The 21345-nt window shown below is 34.0% G+C and overlaps 2 protein-coding genes and 1 pseudogene across 5 annotated transcripts; 1 reads left to right on the top strand and 2 right to left on the bottom strand.

Annotated features, from left to right (window-relative positions):
- Positions 1-637: 637 nt before the first annotated feature.
- Positions 638-7551, bottom strand: LOC107643408 (cysteine synthase). 2 transcript variants are annotated; one of them, XM_016347052.3, is made up of 12 exons: positions 6284-7551; positions 6097-6199; positions 5774-5831; positions 4868-4977; positions 4545-4597; positions 4082-4345; positions 3278-3415; positions 2879-2930; positions 2548-2627; positions 2145-2204; positions 1953-2033; positions 638-1053 (listed from the first exon to the last, which is right to left on the bottom strand). In XM_016347052.3, the coding sequence occupies exons 5-12, from the start codon at positions 4587-4589 to the stop codon at positions 964-966; spliced, it is 810 nt and encodes a 269-aa protein (XP_016202538.1). In that variant the 5' UTR covers positions 4590-4597; positions 4868-4977; positions 5774-5831; positions 6097-6199; positions 6284-7551; the 3' UTR covers positions 638-963. The 2 variants fall into 2 exon arrangements, with proteins under 2 accessions (XP_016202538.1, XP_016202537.1); XM_016347051.3 differs by having other exon boundaries at positions 4545-4602.
- A 1738-nt stretch (positions 7552-9289) lies between these two features.
- LOC107643405 (putative rRNA-processing protein EBP2 homolog pseudogene) lies at positions 9290-12858 on the top strand (annotated as a pseudogene). 2 transcript variants are annotated; one of them, XR_015883129.1, is made up of 2 exons: positions 9290-9843; positions 11673-12858. The product of XR_015883129.1 is annotated as a putative rRNA-processing protein EBP2 homolog pseudogene, transcript variant X2 (transcript). The 2 variants fall into 2 exon arrangements; XR_015883128.1 differs by having other exon boundaries at positions 9290-9751.
- A 1422-nt stretch (positions 12859-14280) lies between these two features.
- Positions 14281-18480, bottom strand: LOC107643407 (proteasome subunit beta type-4). The gene is made up of 6 exons (XM_016347050.3): positions 18297-18480; positions 18065-18141; positions 17375-17504; positions 16936-17095; positions 16674-16859; positions 14281-14674 (listed from the first exon to the last, which is right to left on the bottom strand). The coding sequence occupies exons 1-6, from the start codon at positions 18338-18340 to the stop codon at positions 14561-14563; spliced, it is 711 nt and encodes a 236-aa protein (XP_016202536.1). The 5' UTR covers positions 18341-18480; the 3' UTR covers positions 14281-14560.
- Between the last annotated feature and the right edge of the window lie 2865 nt (positions 18481-21345).

Below are 21345 nucleotides of genomic sequence, written 5' to 3' on the forward strand. Positions count from 1 at the left end.
TTATACCATTATAAAGCATAAACTGCTATAGCTAGCAGCAGATTCACTTTGCTAGTTTTTTTATAATCCACGACTACCAATAACGATTATGCGTGGATTTTGCTGCACGTAAACCTTGGCTTGCAATGGTGGTTTATGGGCATTCAGTGAATTGACTATAACCTACGACAGGGTATCACAGTTTATGGTTTAGTGAGATTTGCACGCAATCTGCAACAGGGTATAGTAGTTTACATAGATTAGGGTTAGAACTATCACTTGCGACAGGGTATCACAGTTTATGGTTTAGTGAGATTTGCACGCAATCTGCAACAAGTATAGTGGTTTACATAGATTAGGGTTAGAACCGAAATGTAAGCTCTTTCAGGATATTGCAATTGTATAAATTTGCTATCCAATTATGTGTGTTTTGCCCTAATTTTAATTATAAATGTAAATTAACTAGATACTAAAAAAAAAAAAAAAAAAAAACTAGAACAATTAGGTAAAGTCATGTTTGTTCCTATCGTGCCTCGAAGATTCACGGATGACCAAAAGGAATTCTTCTGATTTTACTTCTAATTCTGTTGTCTCTTCAGATTAAGGGCTGTGCGGAAAGAAATTCTTATGACATATTAAAGTCTAGTTCATAAAAATATAGCCAAATGGGGAATTCATCAATACTCAAAAATACCATATGCTTACACAACACAAAAAAGGAGTGTGAAAGCACGAGTTCCATCACAGAAGTTACACTTAACACTTCTATTAGATTACCCCAAAAAAATTACTGTAGTAAGACGAAGAAAACAACATCGTTTTCTTCTTCCTTTGTATTATTTTTTCTTTTAAAAACTGATATCATATCATCTTCAGTTGAGCAACTTATGCCACACATAACAACACTATGGTTTAGTTTTGGTTAAAATTCTGGGAGCAGCGGAACACATGGTTGCAGTGTCTTTTGGTTTGGATTTTCTGATCCTACTCAAATGTCATTTGTTCAGCTTCGTTCCTAATATGTTCAAACAATGGCGAAGACAAGTAACGCTCTCCAAAACTGGGAAACACCACCTGCATGGCAACATGAGTAAGTGGCAGGGTTTAGCAAAACAGATTCATAGGTAGAAGTACAACAATTACACAACTAGCAACATTAATAAAGGGGAAAACTATGAGGTTTGTTTCCGACAATTATCCACAAAGATACTAGATATAAATATGTTTAGGTAAGGAAACAAATATAAGAATAAACAAAATTTGCCTAATTTTCTTTCTGTACAAAATTTGTGAACAATGGAGATGAAAGACAAATTGTATATGTATTACTTTGTCGGAGACACATATCAAACAAAATACAAGAGAAATACTAGGGGGTTAATACTTTTTATCAATATTCGCTAACAATTTGGGCCAACACTTGATTTTTATACTATTAGATTTAGAGTATAGGGTTTAGAATTTAGTACAAAAATACCTCTGTTGCCCAAGGATTGATAAAAAATGATCAATTTTGTTGATCATGTAATATTGCTCGACAAATAAAGCCTAATAGTCATCACCATCACGAATCTATCAACACAATCAGCACGTAAGAAAAAGTTATTTGAACATAGAATATTCAGCATACTCCATGTCAAAACCTGCTCTGCTTCTACTGGATTTTGGTGTGGCCACCCAACTCTAACACACAAACCCTTTTTTATTCACCATTGGAGCTTTTTTCTGTTGAGTGGTGACCTACATTGTGATGTTCAAATGACACCACTCACCAGCAAATACTTGCCCTTCTAATAAGGGTATGTTTGATTAATTAGGAGGTTAAAAATTTCATGAAACTTCTGGTGTGTAATTTTGCACTTGGAATTTTTCCATGAAAACTTCCACCCTAGAGAATTTTAAGAAGATTATGTAATAGTCAATTAGTTATCTCATAGTTCAACAAACTCGTTGATTGAAGATTACAAACTTACAGCAATGAGCTTCCCTGCATTCTCAGGTCTCTTCCCCACTTTTATTGCAGCTGCAGCTGCAGCACCTGATGAAATTCCCATCTAGAAAAGCAAAAGTGATAACATAATCAGCATGGAAAAAAATCAATCTGAATATATACTTAAAAAGAAAGAAAAAACTTAAAAAGGAATCACGAATGATCATTTCCGTACCAGCAAACCTTCTTTCAAGGCAAGTTGCCTGGCAGTCTCTATAGCTTCTTCACTTGATATCTGCAACACATAATATTAGTAACATGCTTTTGGAATATCGTTGCTCTTTTTCATATTAACATGTCTCAAGAATCAAATTCAGATTAATATTCTTCAGTATCATTGCAGATTTATCATTCATTACAAAAATAATAGGCCACTAGTACTGCACTTGGTTATGTGTGTGTAATGGTCAGTTTTGATCATACCCAAAAGATGACTACTTCCATGAGGACGTCTTCATATAAAGATAGTATTGCAAACTGTTAGATGACTTGACATATTTGACTGAACTATTAGGTTTGCAATACCATCTTCACACTAATTCAAATTTGAATGGGAATATGTTAGTTTTAAGATATACCTGAATAACTTCATCTAGGAGATTAATATCCAGTACGCCAGGAATGATGCCATTACCAATCCCTTGTATTTGGTGAATACCTTTGACATACCAACAAAAATACAAAACAGTTAGTAATCACAACTCAAATTGTTGCTAAGATCTTACTAAACTTAAAGAACATATTCTTTTTCTCCCAAAGAGTTTGTTATGCCATCATTGAAAAATTCATTCTTACAAGCCCTTCTACTCCTTTCCTTAGTCATTGAGGATAAAGAGGAACAAAACTTGTGCACTAAAAACACTTTAAGAGAAAGAAAGCACGTATGAATGTGGATAATGATAAAATCACCTGGCTCTCCTCCACTTAGGACTGCACTTTCAACTGGTTCTATACCATACACCTGCCAAACAAAAAAAATGGGCAACAGGAACCTTGAAGCTAGCTTCAATATTGGAAAAACTTAGGCTGCGTTTGGTTTTTGTTTTTATTTTATGTGTTCATTTTTAGTATTTTTTATTTTTTATATTGTGTAAAAAAAAAAAAGAAAAATCAGTCAAAACAATAGAATTCTGTTTTTTTTTAAATAAAAAATTTAAAAATAGAAAATATTAAAAATAAAAATAAAAGATGAAAATACAAATTAAATCTATCCTTATAAAGAGTTTATTTATTTGGTTTGTATTTTTTGGTTTATACTTTAGAATTTATAAAAAAAAAATCAAACCAAATAGGCCGCGAGAGGTGAACCTTGATATTGGGGTTTTTCTCCTTAAGGAACCTGCCAGCACCGGTAATTGTGCCCCCAGTTCCTATCCCTGCAACCAAAGCATCAACTTTCCCTCCACAGTCTCTCCATATCTCAGGCCCAGTTGTCTCATAGTGAACCTATTCAAGGATGATAATTGTTCATGACAATGTAAGTAACTCTCATTTATGTAAAAATGGGGAATGAATTTTCTTAATTGGACTAAAATTGATGTTTTTCATTCTTATGGGGTTTGATTTAGTGCAGGACGATAAAATTTAAAAGAGGTTGAAATTGGAATTTCCAATTTGTATTAAATTAAAATTTAAATGTTTTTTAATGCTTCGATTGGTCTGTCTGATTTTTTTTAAAAGAAATATTTATTATTAAGAAGACAAGATCACACCATATAATTTCAAAGCAATTAATTTAAAAAAAAAATAAAACATACAAATCATTTGCCTCATCCCATGTTCTTGTGAAACTCCGCAACAGCCAATATCGTTCATTTTCTCCTCTCAACCTCATAAGCAAAAAACATTGCCAATAATAGATCTATAAAATTTAGATATTGGAGGTGCAAAGAAGACATAATGTCATAAATTAATATTTGTGTTACCTAGTTACCCTGGACTCAAATTTACTAACAACAGGGACAAATATACTTTCTAGTTTGAAACATAACCTCATATAGGCACACAATTTAATGAACATAGTATTCCATCAACTTTGTTGAAGTCCAAATATTGTGAGTGAATGAATATGCAAAGTGGTCACAGTTGTTTGGTAAGAAGACAACAAGGTACCTTGGGATTTGCAGGATTATCAATCTGGCGAAGCATGATACTCCCAGGAGTCTTGGATATAATCTCTTCAGCCTTCTGAATAACTGCAATAGTTCCTTTGTCAGGGTCAGTGAGATACACCTCTGCTCCAAAAGCTCCAAGTACTATTTTTCTCTCAAGGCTCACTGAAGCAGGCATGGCAACTATTACTCTGTAACCCTTCAATGCTCCTATGAATGCCAACCCAATGCCGGTGTTACCACTCGTTGCCTCAACAAGAACACTCTTTTTACAACAAAATAATAAGAACTTCTTAAGAGCCCCTCTCAATATTTTATCATTATGGACAGTAAAAATATGCAGAACATGTATGAATATGACGCACAGATACTTCACTTTTACTGGTATTTAATTTGTATGTCCAAATAAAATTCATGTTTAGAAATTGCAAAGCTCTATTTTGATATCTAGAAATTTTACTAACCTTTCCAGGTGTGATGAGACCTTTTTCTTCAGCATCTTTGATCATGCTAAATGCTAACCTGAGTGGGAAAAGAAACTATAATTACAAAAGAAAAATACTAGAGAGCCAGCACAATTTATTGTTTTTAGCTGGCAGTTAGCCAACAATATTAAAAAGTGTTAGCTAAAAATATGGTGTTACACGGTTGGGTTAAGGATATTGAACTGCTGACCAAAAATGTTAGTCATTATCAATTAAAATTGCCGGCCTCGAAATTTTCTCATGACCAAAATAAAATAAATACAAATATGAAGTAAAAGTTGTAAAATGAAGGAATGTCATGCCTATCTTTGACACTGGAGCAGGGTTGCATGGACTCTAACTTAGCAGCAATTCGGGCTACGCACCCCTCTGCTATTTTGTTCAGGTATACCATTGGGGTATTACCTATTAACTGCACAAGCAAACCGGAAGCAAATATTAGTAATTTATTTTGGTTTAGCCAATATATACAACTGAACGAGTTTTTATAAAAAATTATACAAAATTTAAATTTACAATGTATTTATTATATATTTATTAAACTAAAAAATTTAAAACTTTACTAACAATAATTTTAATATGTATCTTAACAACAAAATTGCTAACTAACTATTTCTTTTAATCTCAAGATAAAAATAAATATGGAAAATGACGGAGTCAAGGTTGTTGTTCAAATTTTCCTATCATGATATGCATGCAAGTTGACCGTAGATAATTAAGGAGCCTTTAACACTTTATTGCATACAATAAAAGCTACTTCTAAGTGAATATTAAAATCAGTCACTAAAATTAATTATTAATGTAAAATATATATTAAAAATAAATTAAATTATAATATATTTATATACAAATATATGATGACTAATTTGGTGAATAATTTTTAATGTACATATAGTATTTTATACAATAATTCTTTCTTTGAAGGTTTTGTCAAATTTTTTTTTTTGGAATTTCATTTTATTATACAGTACTAAGATTAAGATAATACCCTAAACATGTTCCAAAATGTTTACACTAGTAATGTTGCATACGAAGAATTATGTATTAGATATATTGCCAAAATTTGACACCATTCAAATAGATATGATTAAAGAATTCAAGGTAAAAACCACTCATGCACTTAAAAGAGGACATTTTTATTTATTTATTGTAGTAAAAGTTTTGACAGCACAATTTTGACTCTGGTAGATTGGCGTAGTTTTCCTTACTTCAGTTACATCATTCTTGATTGCACACTCTGCCTCCATCTCACCAACTTCAGAGGGCCTACAAGCGAAATAAAGTGCACCAAGTAAGCAAATATAGTTGAAGACGTAAATAAATAAATCATGCTATATCATCCAATAAATCAATTATTAATATAAATACATATTAAAAATAAATTAAATAATACAATAATACATATATTTATACATAAATATATAGTAATCAATTTAATAGTTGGTTTTTGACATGCACATAGTATTTTTTTATTAACAAATGTGTATATGACTTTACTTTTATATAAACAACAATTAACAACAACAATCACCTAGTCAAAGTCTTCAAGTAAAGGGAAGCTTGTTCATGATTGTTGAATTCCTCCTCTCGGGATGTCAACAGAGAAGAGGAAGCAGCGTGACCAATCATCATATCTCAAAATAGAAACATACAAGACACAATCTAATGAGGACTTTCATTTGAAGTTTAACTGAAGTGTGAACCAAATAAATACTCACAGCGTGAAGCAGTGGCCTAATGATTGGGACCAAAACCAATTGTAATTTAATTGAGTTGCTAGTGGGACGATTGAGTTTTCCATTAATAGAATATGTTATCTTTTCAAATGACTGAAATCAGAATGGGCCCTCTTTGTTGTCTTGGCACGGCCATGGGTAGCTTTAGATAAGGAGATACCAAAGCATGTACAACGAGTGGCTACAAAAAGACACTGCCCACTAGAACTAGTGGAAGTTATTTTTTTATAATAAACTTTTATAGCAAATAACAACCTTTATTGGCCATATGTGTAACTGTTAACTTGTCATGTGTGTAACAACAGAACAAAAACACAAAAACAATTAGCAAATTAACAAGTTCAGAATAACAGTTAAAATTTACTAGAAGAACACTAATGCAAGTGGAATCATCATGCTAATATGTTTTCTGCAAAGATGCTATTTGTGCAGCTAAAATTTCCTAATTACAAAGATCCAATTATTCTAATTTCACATGCAATCAACTTACTAAGTTTCTAAAAGCTAAAAATTATAAAACCTATATGGTTAAAGCATTTCATCAAACATGTTGAGTGCGGTAAAATTAAAACGAAAGAAGAGAATTCAAAGCTTAATATCAATGTGATAGAGAAGAGAACATAACTATTGTAACTTTAATTCAGGCTATGAAAAAATTCAAACTACTACCAAATCAAATAGTTACTTATTGTAATGGAAATCAGAAATTGCAGAGTTTGAAGCAGAGTATTGGTGTTGTGTGAGTGTATTGTATGGTGGCGGGTTTAGGGAACTCATGGCAAAAGAGAGCCGTTCGAAGGCTAGGTGGAGCGCGCGGGTTGGTTGCAGAGTTTGAAGCAGAGCAACGTGGCTTCCAGACGAACGCCAATGCGAACTTGAACGGTGAACGGCGAGTGAACGCGAACAGTGAACGCCGAGCGAACATGAACGGCGAAGAACGCGAACGAAGACGACAGCTGAACGAAAACCCGAACATGAACGGCACACAAACGGCGACGGAAGCGCGGCTGAGCAGACAAAGACGACGGACGCCGAGCTCGAGGAAGCAGCCGCGATCGGTGACAGCGAACAGGGGTTGAAGACTTGGAGCACGAGGGAAGCTAGATAGACGGACGGATGGCAAACTTTGAGTGCGACGGACGGCGGCAGTATGCAACTCCTTGCGGCTGTGGTGTAGGCTTACAGTGCTAGGGTTTTTTGGCTGGGTTTGTGTGATTTCTTTCTGAATGAAAGAAAAGAAAGGGAGAAAGAAACGAAGGAGCTTCCGTTTTTGTGTAAACCGGGCGGGTTCTGGTTCGGTCCGACCGGTCGGTTTAATGATTTTTCACCGGTTTTTTAAACTGATTTATGTCTGACCAGACCGTTAATGTTGTTGGTTTGCAGTTGAATCAGTCTGATTGGTCGGTTCGGTCCAATTTTCAGAACATTTACTTATAGTATCCCTTTGAGGGTGTGTGTAGTTGGGAGAATTATAAATAATTCCTAGAAATTTTATGATGGAAATATTATATTCCTATGTTTGGTTCAATGTTTGAAAAGCTATTCTCAAGCAAATTGATTCCAGAGAATCAAAATACCATAGTTGTAAGAACCGAACCGGTGATCAAACCGCTCAGACTACTGGTTCATTAGTTTATTAGTTTAACCGATAAATTACTAGTTGAACCGGTAAAATCGATCCTACGTAAATAAAAAATATAAAATAGACAACTAATACAAAAATAGACATAAAATTAGTTAGTACTACTACACTAGTATCTTAATTTGATATAATAAGAATAACAATCCATAATATTAATAAATTTCAATACTAGTATCAAAACAAATAACTTTAATCATAACATTAACATTGAAATAGATAAAGTAAATTAATAAATTTTTAGTAAAGTTTATATTTCTATTAATAATGGTACATAATTAAAAATATAATTAATTTAAAAGATAGAGAATATAAAATTAAAATTAAAATACATTTATAAAATTATTTAATTTAAGAGTTCACTGTATATTTAATCTTTGTCATTAAAAATTCTAAGAAACATAGTGGCATAGTGGTAAGGCGGAGGCAAAGTAACCAACAAGTCCCTTGTTTGAACCTTCACTCTAGCATTTTGGACTTTTCCAAAATAACACATGCTAATAGGTTGACAAGTGGCACGCTAAGGACTGTACGTCGTAGTGGACCACATGTGGAGATGCGCTGCTATGGAGCACCATAGAGTGACAACTAAACCAAACCGGTAGGATCAATTTCTGTCGATTCTTACCGATTTAACCGATTTTTACCGGTTCTCATCGGTTCATGTCATTTTTTAACCTTAAACGGTCCGAAAGACGAACCGAATCGATTTGTAGTCCGGTTCACCAATTTTTCGGTCGAACTAGTCGGTCCGATTTGGTTTTTACAACTATACAAAATACCATCATTTCAATTTTCACCTTTTCCATGGGTATGTTTGATTCCTATAGGAATGGAATCTGAATAATAAAGTAATACTTGAACCACACACATCCTGAATGTGATTGTTGTTTTAAGGCAAATGGGTATATAATTTTTAGGTTCTATGTTCCGGTAATTTGAAAATATCAAGTACTTTAGTTTATTTTTTATTGAAGCATCATATTGTTTTGTTTCTTATTTTATGTTTTTGGTGATATGAAAAGAAGAGTAGTTTGAATTATCCTATGCCGCTCTGATATTGTATGTGTTATTATAGTTATAGTTGTCCCAAATCATTAATTTGTTAAGCAGAATATGTAGGATTCTTGTCCTCTGTGTTTTCACCAATGTTTTGAAAATCAGACTTGACTGACCGATTGGATCGGTTCAACCAAGAACTGGCAATATTAACGGTCCGATCAGACATGTAAAACCTTTATTTAAAAAACCGATAAAAAACCGTTAAATCTGCCAAGAACCGGGCGGTCGGACCGAACCAGAACCTGCCCAGTTTACACAAAAGCGGAAGCTCCTTCGTTTCTTTCTCCCATTCTCCCTTTCCTTCATTCAGAAAGAAATCACACAAACCCAGCCAAAAAACCATAGCACTGTAAACCTACACCACCGTCGCAGGAGTGGCATACTGCCGCCGTCCGTCGCACTCAAAGTTCGCCATCCGTCCGTCTATCTAGCTTCCCTCGTGCTCCAAGTCTTCAACCCCTGTTCGCTGTCACCGATCGCGGCTGCTTCCTCGAGCTCGGCGTCCGTCGTCTTTGTCTGCTCAGCCGCGCTTCCGTCGCCGTTTGTGTGCCGTTCACGTTCGGGTTTTCGTTCAGCTGTCATCTTCGTTCGCGTTCTTCGCCGTTCACATTCGCTCGGCGTTCACCGTTCGCGTTCACCGTTCGAGTTCGCATTGGCGTTCGTCTGGAAGCCACGTTGCTCTGCTTCAAACTCTGCGACCAACCCGCGCGCTCCACCTAGCCGTCGAGCTGCTCTCTTTTGTCGCCGCCGTGAGTTCCCTAAATCCGCCACCAGACAATACACTCACACAACACCAATACTCTGCTTCAAACTCTGCAGCTTCTGATTTCCATTACAATAAGTAACTATTTGATTTGGTAGTGGTTTGGATTTTTTCACAGACTGAATTAAAGTTACAATAGTTATGTTCTCTTCTCTATCACATTGATATTAGGCTTTGAATTCTCTTCTTTCGTTTTAATTTTAACGCACTCAACATGTTTGATGAAATGCTTTAACCATATTTTTGGTAGGTTTTATAATTTCTAGCTTTTAGAAACTTAGTAAGTTGATTGCATGTGAAATTAGAATAATTGGATCTTAGTAATTAGGAAATTTTAGCTGCACAAATAGCATCTTTGCCGAAAACATATTAGCATGATGATCCCACTTGCATTAGTGTTCTTCTGGTAAATTTTAACTGTTATTGTGAACTTGTTAATTTGCTAATTGTTCTTGTGTTGTTGTTCTCTTGTTCTTCTGTTACTTTTAATTTTTTTTGTTTTTGTTGTGATTTTCTGTTCTTGTTTTAAGCTGTGATTGAAGGTTCTTTGGTTTGGGTATTCTTCACTTTCCTGTAAGCTTAGCTTTTAATTCTTTGAGCATACACGTATCAAATCATTGTTTTCAGCAATGGTGATTTTTAGATTTTTTTTGGGTTGCTTTGTTTTAAATGTTCCAATTATTGTTGTGTTTTTGCTGTGATTTAAATGTTCTTTTGTTTCTTTTTTTTTTTTTCGAATGCCCAGTCAGTACTTGGTTGACTGGTTTTGCTCACTGATTGTATTTGATGATAAATTTTAAATTTATAACTCTATTACTGCTTTACTGTCTGTTTCTGTAGTTAAATTTTATTAAAGTTTCTTGAATTTGCACTGCCTATGTTACTGATTTACTGTTCCTTCATTGCTTTTTGTTGTTGTTAATCATTGTGATGAGCTTTGTTAAAATTGGGTTGAAAACTGTTAATCTTTCTTCATTTTTCACTGTTCTAACTTCTGTTCTTATTAAAAAATTTGCAATTGGATATCTTTTGATTTATTATATGCTTCATGTTTTCATTGTTCTGTTCTTATGAAGAAAAAATTTGCAATTAGTGATTGTATGATTCATGTTTTGATTGTTCTGTTATATAAAAAATTCTGTTTTCATTCTTTTCTTCATTGTTTGGTTGCACTGTCCCTGTTCTTGATCTCCGCCGACTTGCTACGCCTCCTCCGTGTTGGATTTTTTTTGTTTCAGGCTTTGTTGTGTTTTTGTTTCAGCCTCTGTTGTGTGTTTGTTTCAGGCTCTGTTGTGTGTTTATTGTGCAACACTATCATTTTTTGTTTTACTTTTTGACTTAGCTACATTAAGACAATATTCTCTATCTTTAACTTGTGCATTGTAATTCAATCCAGCTATTTTTAATGGAAGTATAATTATGTTAATTGTCAACAAATTTGCAGCAAGTTATTGCATATTTTGATGATTAATTACATTTAGTTGGTGATATTTTATTTAGGGTTTTAAATTTCAAAGATATTTAGGATGTTTATTTATAATTTATTATTTTATTATGGAATGGTTTTTTCGGTTGAACCATGGTTAGACCGGTTGGACCAATAAACCAGTGAACCAGTGACTAGAACGGTTTGATGACTGGTCCGGTTTTCAGAACCTTGGTTTCCACTAAGTTATGTATGTTAGCATTTAACTGGTTTGCGTGGCATGTGTATCTCAAGTTATGTTCTGCTATTGATGCAATACATGCTTCCCTCTTTCTGGGTGCTGGGTGTTTATACCTTGCACAGTCTCCTATTTTCAATGAAGTTCTGTTTAGCCAAAGTACAAGAACCAAATTGATAGTTATAAATGCTAGACTGCAATATTTTGCTCTAAAATGAAGTTTTCCCCCAATTTTTTCTATAGGTTGAATGGAGGAGCATTTGGTAAATGATGAAACCACCATTGGTGGTGAAGCTGAAGATCGTAATGAGGAAATGTTTGCATCAGAATCAGAATCTGACGAAGATGTGAAATTAACTGAGCCCTTGAAAACTGCAGTTTATAACAGAGATGCTGTGTTGGATAAACTTGGAGACATCAGTTGGCCAGAGAACGTGGGATGGATTCACACACTCTCCATTGATATTGATCAAGAGCAAGAAGTAGATGTCAATGATGACTTAACACGTGAGCTTGCATTTTACAACCAGGCATTTGAGGGAACAAAGCAGGCATATCAGAAACTCCAGTCAATGGGTCTCCCTTTTCTGAGGCCTCCAGATTATTACGCCGAAATGGTGAAGACTGATAACCACATGCAAAAGGTGAAAGGACGTGTACTGGCAGAGAAGCGGAAGATGGAAGAGGCTGAAGAGAGAAGAAAGGCTAGGGAGACCAAGAGGTTGGCGAAAGAGATTCAAGCCCAGAAGATGAAAGAACGGGCCAAGCAGAAAAAGCAGGACATTGAATCTGTTAAGAAATGGAGGAAACAAAGGCAACAGAGTGGGTTTGCTGACAATGGCAATGATGCGGATTTGGGTTTTGACTTTGAGGATGGGAAGTCATTTGAGAGGTCAAAGGGCAAAAGGCCGGGAGTGTCTCCGGGTGATCGGTCAGGAGGGAAGGGGAAGCAAGCCTTTGGAAAAGGAAAGACACAAAAGAAAAGAGAATTTAGGAATTCCAAATTCGGTTTTGGAGGCAGGAAGGGAATGAAGAAGCAGAACACCGCTGACACGACTTATGATGTTAAGGGATTCAACAAGGGCGAAGGCAAAGGAAATAAGAAGAGAAAGAGGTAAAAATAATGTAAAATACACCCATTTCTTATATGTTTCTCGAGGGATGGATATTATGGTATGTGCCGATGGTGGTGGTTTCCCTGAAACCTTTATCTACTCTAGTTCTATTTTACTTGAACTCAATCAACTCATTGTAACTTTCTTATCTACAACTACAAATTCTTAAATATTTACTCCAGTTTTGGTGCTTGGTAGTTCAATTATCTATTACTATATGCTGTCCGTTGCATGGCATGTATTAATTGTAGCTCTTTCTTGACTTGAAGACAGTGTAACTTAGGCGTATATTCGAAGTGATTTATTTACTGTTATTTTCTGATTTAGTTGTTATATTTGTTTAGCTGGTTCAAATATATTTGTTGTTTTTGCTCAAAGATTAAATATATTTTGTATCGTTGACAGCATGCTTGAATTGTTTACAAATCCAAAATCACATATTGAGTAAAAGTTATAGAAGTACTGTTTATCAAATTCAACAGGATATGATAACATTTGATAGAGTTTGATGTCATTGTATAAGATATAACATTATATACTTAGTTTCATTAAAAGAGAGAGTTAACAATAAAATTGGTTTTTAATTTTCATTTCAATAATTAAATTGATCTATCAGTTTTTAAAATGGTTAGTTAGTCATTCAATTTTAAAATGTGAATTAAGCTAGTTCCTCCTCTCTGCCAGTTGCGAAGTTAACGATGTTAATGGATAACTGCTGTAAAACATAATGTCAAATGCATCTTTAGTCATTGGAAAATTTTCCGTCGACCTCCTTGCAGCAAGGATGGATAGGACAGTTGTTGGTTCCTTCTTGCACAATCTCCATTGTAGGCCACCTCTTTTCTCCCTCTGCCTCTTGTAATGCTAGCTTAGGTTTTACGTAAACAAACAACTCCATTAGTCCGAAGTCTAGCTCTTCACTCCACGATGGTATCTATCATCGTTTCGTTTCAAAATGTTTTTCTTCACTTTGTGTGAATAGTAACTATTAATTATTGCCAAACCCAAGCAAGGTTCTTAGTTACGCACAAATTGTTGCTAGTCAACAGTCACCAACAACGTTAGTGATTTCATCACTCCAAGTAAAAGACAAAAATTTGAAATGTCTTGTGTAGATTCTATCATAGAAGAGTGAAAAGCTAGACTTTAGCCTAACATGGTTGTTTCTAACTCGAAACTAACTAGCCATGGAAATGGATGTGGTCACCGCCAAATGCTAGAGGGAAATGCCAGAAATAGTGGGAGAAAGACAAAGGTATTTGTGTAAAAAATAAAAAAATTTCTTTTTTCCTATTTAGTTGTTTAGTGTTTCTTTTCCCCGAAAATGAGAGATCGGGGATTTTGTAACATCTAAAACAGATAGCACTTTCAGTAACAGACAGAGCGTGGCTCAAGAACCTATTAACAAAAAAAAGTGTGGTTCAATAACACGCTAACTGTCTATTAAGTATGTGTATAAAGATCATTTCGTAAAAGATGATTTCTGTTAGTGTATGTTTCCAAAGTGTTTCATAGAGTTTCTCATTTTTTAACATTCATAGAGTTTCCCATTTTTAAACATTCAAACACAATTTTATCTGGTTGTCCAACCAAAAATCAAGAAGCACACACTTTGATCCACAAATCATTTTCTTTTTTGTTTTCAAATTCTGTTCTAATTATTCCAACCAGATTGAAAGGAGATATTGTTGCCATTGAACTAGCAAGAACCAAAAACGGTAGGAACTGAAAATATGTAGAAAGAAAATTGGTCCCCAAATCTTAAGATAATCCATATTAATTCATTTCAAAGACATGCAATGGGATGATACTATAACGAAAGAATTCTGATAACTGAAAGAAATTCTACTGTGAAATTGAGGTCAACTCAAACAACCATTTGAAACTAAAGCGATCTATGAGCATATCAATTTTCAAAGGCTGATCCGTTTCTTATCCATTTTAACATAATGAAGGGATCTCCCAGAAAACCATTTCATGTCCAACTGATATAATTTGTTCATTTCACATTTCAAGCTACCATGAACCTTCAGCACCGACAGTTGGATTCTTGAAGGCAGAGAATTCCCAATAAGTCTTCAATGAGAATGGTGGGAAGAGGGTAGCACCTTCTTCAGTAATTTTGGATATCTGAAAATTTGACATTACATATGATAAGTATCATCACACAATAAATAAACCTTTTGTAATTGAAAAAAGAATTTATATACAAAATAAAATCCAAAAATCAATGAAAAAAGAAGTTATTCAGTTCAGATTTAGGCATTGTAAGAACCACAGTTCACAACCCTGATGGAAAATCATATAACATTCCTAACTTGGAGTAAATAAAAATTTGTATAAGTAGTTTCTCTAATAAAGACTTGAAAACATAAAAATAAGCACTCTGATGTAAAAGAAATGAAATTTTCACATTTTGATCACAAACAAGTTGTTATATTCAACTTATTCAACTTTTAAACATTACGACTCAATGCCATGATAACTTATGAACAACAATATGTTCGGTGTCGTTCTCTTCCAGAACATCAGGCAATTACCAAAAAAAAAAAAAAAACTTTTGATCCTCTTACGTGGTTTCTTAATTGGGTAATGACTAATGAGCTAGTAAACCTATAATAACTCCTGACCAGTTAATTTAAATCTTGATTTAGTTGCTCAAGATGAAGGAAACTCAAACACAACCCAATATTTTATATCAGATAGTCATTTTTCCTGTCACAATAGGGTTCCAAGTTAAACTTTCATTTCTTATATTGTGAATCTCTGTATGCCAAGCTAATTTGAGCAGAGAGGACATAAATTATTTTATGCATGCAAAGAAAGAAACCTTGGTCATTACTCCTGATTTCCAAGTAAGTTCACATACTTATATTGTTACGTTAACATCTAGAAACCTACTAACTTCTTTGGAATGAGTGGAGATTAGACTACAAGTATCCAAACCTAGGAAGACAAGGTGCATGTAGAGATAAGAGGCCTAGAGATCATGGCTGTTATTGATAGCAGCTCAAAGCTACTAACCAAACTTTCATAACAAGCACTAGACCAGAACCCTATACTTGTCAATAGATTAACCATGTGATTACAGTGCAAACTTGTTTAGAGAGCGACTATCATGTGAAAGCTTAAAGTGATAAGAGCCATATAAATGGTTACATCTCAAACATGCTCCCTTACGCAACAGCCTCTTTGGGGATTGAAATGTGATTGTGCATAGGCTTTTTTATTTCTTTTTTGTAGTTTGTCTTTATGCTGAATTTCTTCCTTTTGGATATAACAAGGATCAAACTCGAGACCTTTTGATCATGGAGGCTCTAATACCATGTTTAGGGAGTAATTATCATGTGAAAGCTTAAAGGTAGCGTTTGTTTTGAGGTACTGAGACAGAGACTGAGAGACTGAGATTCAGTATCATGTTTGTTGGTTTAGAGACTGGTACTAAAATTTCTGTCTCTGTCTCCAAAATTTCAGTATTTCAATACCTCCAAAAAGTGGGGACACAGAGGACTAAAATTTTTAGAGATAGAGACTGAAATTTTAATAACATTTTATATCTAAAATACCCCCATTTCAATTAATTAATTTCAATTTTACCCTTTGAACAAATTAAATTAGAGTTTCATTTTTGTTTCAATTTCTGTCTCCCATTTTGCACCAAACAGAATACTAAGATTTATTTTAATCTCTGTCTCTTAGTCTCTGTCTCTCAGTCTCAATCTTTCCGTCTCTGTCTCTCCACCAAACGCTACCAAAGTGATGGGAAGAGGCACATTAATAGTTATATCTCTAACATAACTGAAAAAGGGAATATGGATTATTTAATACTAAGCATAGTGAGCTGCAGAAAATGATCATTCCATTCCAAACACCTATTTTCAAATTCCACACATAACTCCCTATCTATATTATGATTCCTGCTTTACTATTCACAGAAAGAATCCATTCATAAGCCAAAATAAACAGAATTGGGCACTGTATTAAAATGATGAGTTTGAAATAGAGAAGACAAAAAACCAATAGGAACGTATTCTAGGAAATGGGTGCAGCAGCACCTAGTCCTTGGTCGGGAAGATGTATGGCATATTTTCATAATTTTTTAGCAGAGGCAAGAGGAAAAAGCACACACCTGAATCTTGTTGACAGCAGACCTATCACGATATAAGAGCACACGCATACACTTCTCCAATAGCTTGACTCCCTCTTCAAAGGTTAAATTTTCATGCCATTCATCACGAAGAATTGGCCTTGCAAGATGATTCCCAAGTCCTGTGGCTACATGATTGTCTTCAAAATTAATGCCAATCATATTGACCTGGATAAGATTCACAAAAAGGAATAAGCATGCGGGTAACTCACAGTGATAAAAATAAAGATAAACCATTTCGTACCATGCCAAGGTACTTCTGCCCATTTTTCACACCACCCAGTACAAGTGCATTCCACAATGGGTTGAACTTGTTACGTCTATTATACATCACACGAGTTAAATAGTTATGCACTTCCTTAGGTCCCAGGGAGTTTCCGTCATCCCACATGTTGTCATAAAGGCTGCAGTGGTAAAAGGTCAAAATCAACTGTTACATGGGAAAATTAAAACATGTAACATAGAAAAGACTGGGAGGAGAAAATACAGATATACTCTTTAACTCAATGTTTGAAACACAATATAGAATATAAACACCATAAACATCAAAGAAAAGCATCTAAGATTATTTTACCTAAATAGATCCTTTTCTGCTTCATTTTCAAATAGCAAATGCTCATTTATGCAACAAAATGTGCGCTTATTTAAGTAACGATATAAATACATAAATACAAAGTGCATACATAAGCTCGTCAAGGTAGCGTAGAATCTCCTGAAAGTCACTTATTTCCCCACTAGCACCAAGAAGAGAATGTTTCCCAATAGGCTTCAAACGATCAATACTTTTGTACCGTAAGGTAGAGCCATAGGAACCTATTAATGTACCGATAATTGAAATGAGATGCATACTGAGGCCGATACTAACATAAAACAACACATTCCCAACATAGAACAGATCACAACTACCAAACTAGAACATGTAAAAAAATCATCACATATCATTGTTCCAGCAAAAGAACCTTTTCAAAAAGCACTGTGAATGCCCGTGGAAATCAGATTCAGATGCCACTGATACAGCATTTTTTGGGTGCTGAGTATAAAGATAAACAACATACATATAACCACAATATCTAAGAATAGGTAGCACCAAAATAATCACCACTAAGTCACTAACTACCAGACAAAAGTTCAATAGCCAACAACAAAATGCACATCTTTATTTCAACAAGCACCTTTTTTTAATTTATTTTGTTTTTTTTTTCAAGGGAAACGAAAAGAAGAAACTTTTACTTGACCATAATGTTATCATAAAATTTTTCAGCTGAAAAAAAAATAATAGTTAACTGAAAACAAAATCAAATGCACTCACCCCGATTTCTAACAATAACCCCCTACCACAAAAAAATCAAGTTAAATATTTGACAGAATCTTACCTCCCATGTCAGCAGCCATAAGAATCCCATTTTTGTATTTGAGAGCAACCACAGAGGTTCCAGTTACATAGGGATACCTAACAAGTTCAATCAAAATTTCAGGGTCCACAATAATACATCAATTTTGTACGCGAAAGCGAACAGGGACAGATACATTGAATCGAAAAATCGAATTGGTGCATTGAAATTTGAAGAAAAAGGAATGAAGATTGATGGAGTAGAGAGAACTTACAGAGTTCGCTGTGTATCAGAGACTGAGTCCGAGTTAGAGGCCATCGTAGTGAGCAAGAAAACAATTCCAAGCAAGAGAGAAAGGTAAAGAATAAAGCATGCAAAGGTCTTGCGAAGGGGGAGCAAACAACGGCGTCGTTTATAGAGTTTATTTTTCGTTTCTTTTTGTTGAAGAACCGGATTTTGGATTTTATACAAGATTTTTTAAAGAATTGCTGCATGTATAAATCGATATTAAAATTTTTAATATTTATTTAAATAGATTAATAAATTAATTATTAGATTAAATTAAATTAATTAAATTTTATATAAAATTTAATTTTAATATATATTTAGATTTGTATAATTAGATGATTTTTAAAATATTAAATTTAAAAATTAATAGTTTTAATATTTTTTTGACTTAATAATTTTAGTATAATAAAAAAATTAATTATCAAGATAAATTCTTTTATTTATATATAAAAAATCTAAAGCAAGTCTTGTATGTTGTAACAAATTTTTCATGGAATAATTTTTTCTAACTATTTTCTTTAGTCAATAGTTTTTGACCATTTTTTTCTTGTAAAATGATGTCCGCGTAAATTTTTATTATAAAGTAAAGTAATTTGGTTAGAATATTTAATAAATGTGCTATTTTACTAATAAGATACGTAGTTGACAGTTTTTAAAAAATACGTAGTGTATTGATAAATTATAATTTTATAGTTTATTTTGTATTGAATTTGGTGGATTTTATGAACTTTTTTCACATTTATTCAATAAAATAGCATAGTTTTATGAATTTCTCCTAATTGTGCTTTATGGTTGAAAACATGATTTTTAAGCTTTTAATTAGTTAAATTTAATCCACTTTGATTCCACTGGATACCTTGATATGTTTGTTAGTGATTTCAAGTTTAAAAGGCAAGGATTGGATCAAAGAAGTGAAGAAAAAGCATGCAAAGTGGAGAATTCATGAAGAAATGTGGATTTGGTGAAGTCATGGCGACACGTACGCGTGACCCACGCATACGCGTGACAAGTAGCACGTGGCCAACTTAATAAAACACACTGGGGGCGATTTCTGCAGCTATCAAAGCCCAATCCAACTCATTTCTGAAGTTATTAGAGGCTGAATTCAAGATGGGACAAGGGGAGAGCAATTAGGAGTAGAATAGAAACATGCTTTAGGTTATATTTTAGAGAGAGAAGCTCTCTCTTCTCTCTAGAATTAGGGTAGAATTAGGTTAGATTTCTCTTAGGTTTAGCCTTTAATTCTTGCCTTGATTTAGTCTTCCTTTTAATTTCTTGTTGCTACATCTTTGCTCTTTTGATTCTTCTTGTTAATTTCTTATTTTAGTCACTTTTATGTTTATGAACCTTTGTTGATTTTGATTTTCATTTAATGCAATTAGATGTTTTATGTTTCTTATTGTTTGATTGAATTGTTATTGTTATTTTCTTGCATTGGGTAGTTTAGATTTTATTATTTCTTGCACTTTTATCATGCTTTCATTTTATGCCTTCTAAGTGTTTGATAAAATGCTTAGTTGGATTTTAAAGTATATTTGTGTACTCTTGGCTTGGGTTGATAACTTGGGTAACCTTGAGTTACTAATGCCCAAGTGATTGATAATTTGTGTCCATTGACTCTAGTCTCTCACTAAATTAATTAGTGAGTAGCTAGGACTTATGGATTAGGATTAATTAAGCCCATTTGACTTTCCTCTAACATTGGAGATGACAAAGTGGAAGTGATCCTTGTAATTATTATATTGTGGTTATTAACAAGGATAGTAATCCTTAACCATCAATCCTTGCCAAGACTTTTTTTACCATTTGAGTTTCCTTTATTTTCTTGCAATTTATTTCCTTGGTCATCAATTCAAAACCTTAAAAATATTTTCTCATAATCAATATGTACACTTTCCTACAATTCCTAGGGAGAACGACCCAGAATTAATACTCCCGGTTATTTTAATTTGTATTGTGACAACCTTTTAAACTTTGATTGAGGATTAATTGTTGGTTTGGACTATGCTTACAATGAAATTCCTTTGAGAAATTCTAGACCGACATTAATCTTCCATCAAGTTTTTGGCGCCGTTGCCAGGGAATTGCAATGTGTGCTTGTTATTGGTTATTGTTCATATGTTAATAGTGTGAATATGCTTGATTTTTGGTTTAATTGTTAGTTTTTGCTAGTTTTAAGAGTTTATTTTCATTAGTTCTTATTAGTATTTCGTTTTATTTTCTATTCCTACTATGAATTCTTACCCTTTTGGCTATGAGTGTGGTTACAACTATGTTGTAGGAAATGAGAACTATAATGAAGGATTGCATCAAGGATGGGACAGTCAAAGGTGGGAGGAGCCATATGCTTATTATCAACCCTCTTGGCAACAACCTCCTCCAATGTACTATGAGCAAGAACCATTCCATGATGCATACCAATTTAGTGGATATGGTGGACCTCCTTGTGATTATCAATCAAACCCACCATATGCCTATGAACCTCTTCCTCAACATTGTTTTCAACTACCATACTCACAAGCCTCATCTTACCAAACACCTCTATAGGATCTTAACCCATATCCACCATACCAAGAACCATGTGAGCCATATGAACCATACATAAAGCCACCACAATTCGAACATCAATACTCCCAAAACCACCACCTCAATATACACCATCTCCATATCCTTACCAAGATGAACCACCTTCCTATTATGAACCCTCCTATCCACCTCAAACATCAATGAATGACATTCTCATTTCATGCCTCCAAGAGCAAAGGGAGATTTATACCACTATCCAAGGGGTAGTAACTACTTTAGTCGCCCTAAGCTTAGACACTCAAAGTCCTCCCATGGTTACATATGGAGAATCTAATGAAGAACGGAGCATGAGAGAGAGATTAGAAAATCCAGTGGAAAATGAAGAATGTGACTTTGTATTAGAACAATTGGAGGAAGCCGTAATTGTTGAAGAGGAAGAAGTGGTTGAAGATTTAGGAGATGCGAACCTCCATGAAAATCTAGAGTTGTAGAGCATTCCCCCAAGAAGC

Source organism: Arachis ipaensis, chromosome B5 (assembly GCF_059453495.1).
Source record: "Arachis ipaensis isolate K30076 ecotype BB chromosome B5, ASM5945349v1, whole genome shotgun sequence".
Taxonomy (NCBI): domain Eukaryota; kingdom Viridiplantae; phylum Streptophyta; class Magnoliopsida; order Fabales; family Fabaceae; genus Arachis; species Arachis ipaensis.

Coding starts and splice junctions, on each gene's coding strand:
- LOC107643408 (XM_016347051.3), bottom strand. CDS start 6,197: ATGATGATTGGTCACGCTGCTTCCTCTTCTCTGTTGACATCCCGAGAG. Junction 3,416..4,081: donor ATAATCCTGCAAATCCCAAG/GTACCTTGTTGT, acceptor ATCCTTGAATAG/GTTCACTATGAGACAACTGG. Junction 2,034..2,144: donor CCTTGAAAGAAGGTTTGCTG/GTACGGAAATGA, acceptor TTGCTTTTCTAG/ATGGGAATTTCATCAGGTGC.
- LOC107643407 (XM_016347050.3), bottom strand. CDS start 18,340: ATGGCCTCTAACTCGGACTCAGTCTCTGATACACAGCGAACTCT. Junction 18,142..18,296: donor TCTGATACACAGCGAACTCT/GTAAGTTCTCTC, acceptor TGAACTTGTTAG/GTATCCCTATGTAACTGGAA. Junction 14,675..16,673: donor CTGCTGTCAACAAGATTCAG/GTGTGTGCTTTT, acceptor TCAAATTTTCAG/ATATCCAAAATTACTGAAGA.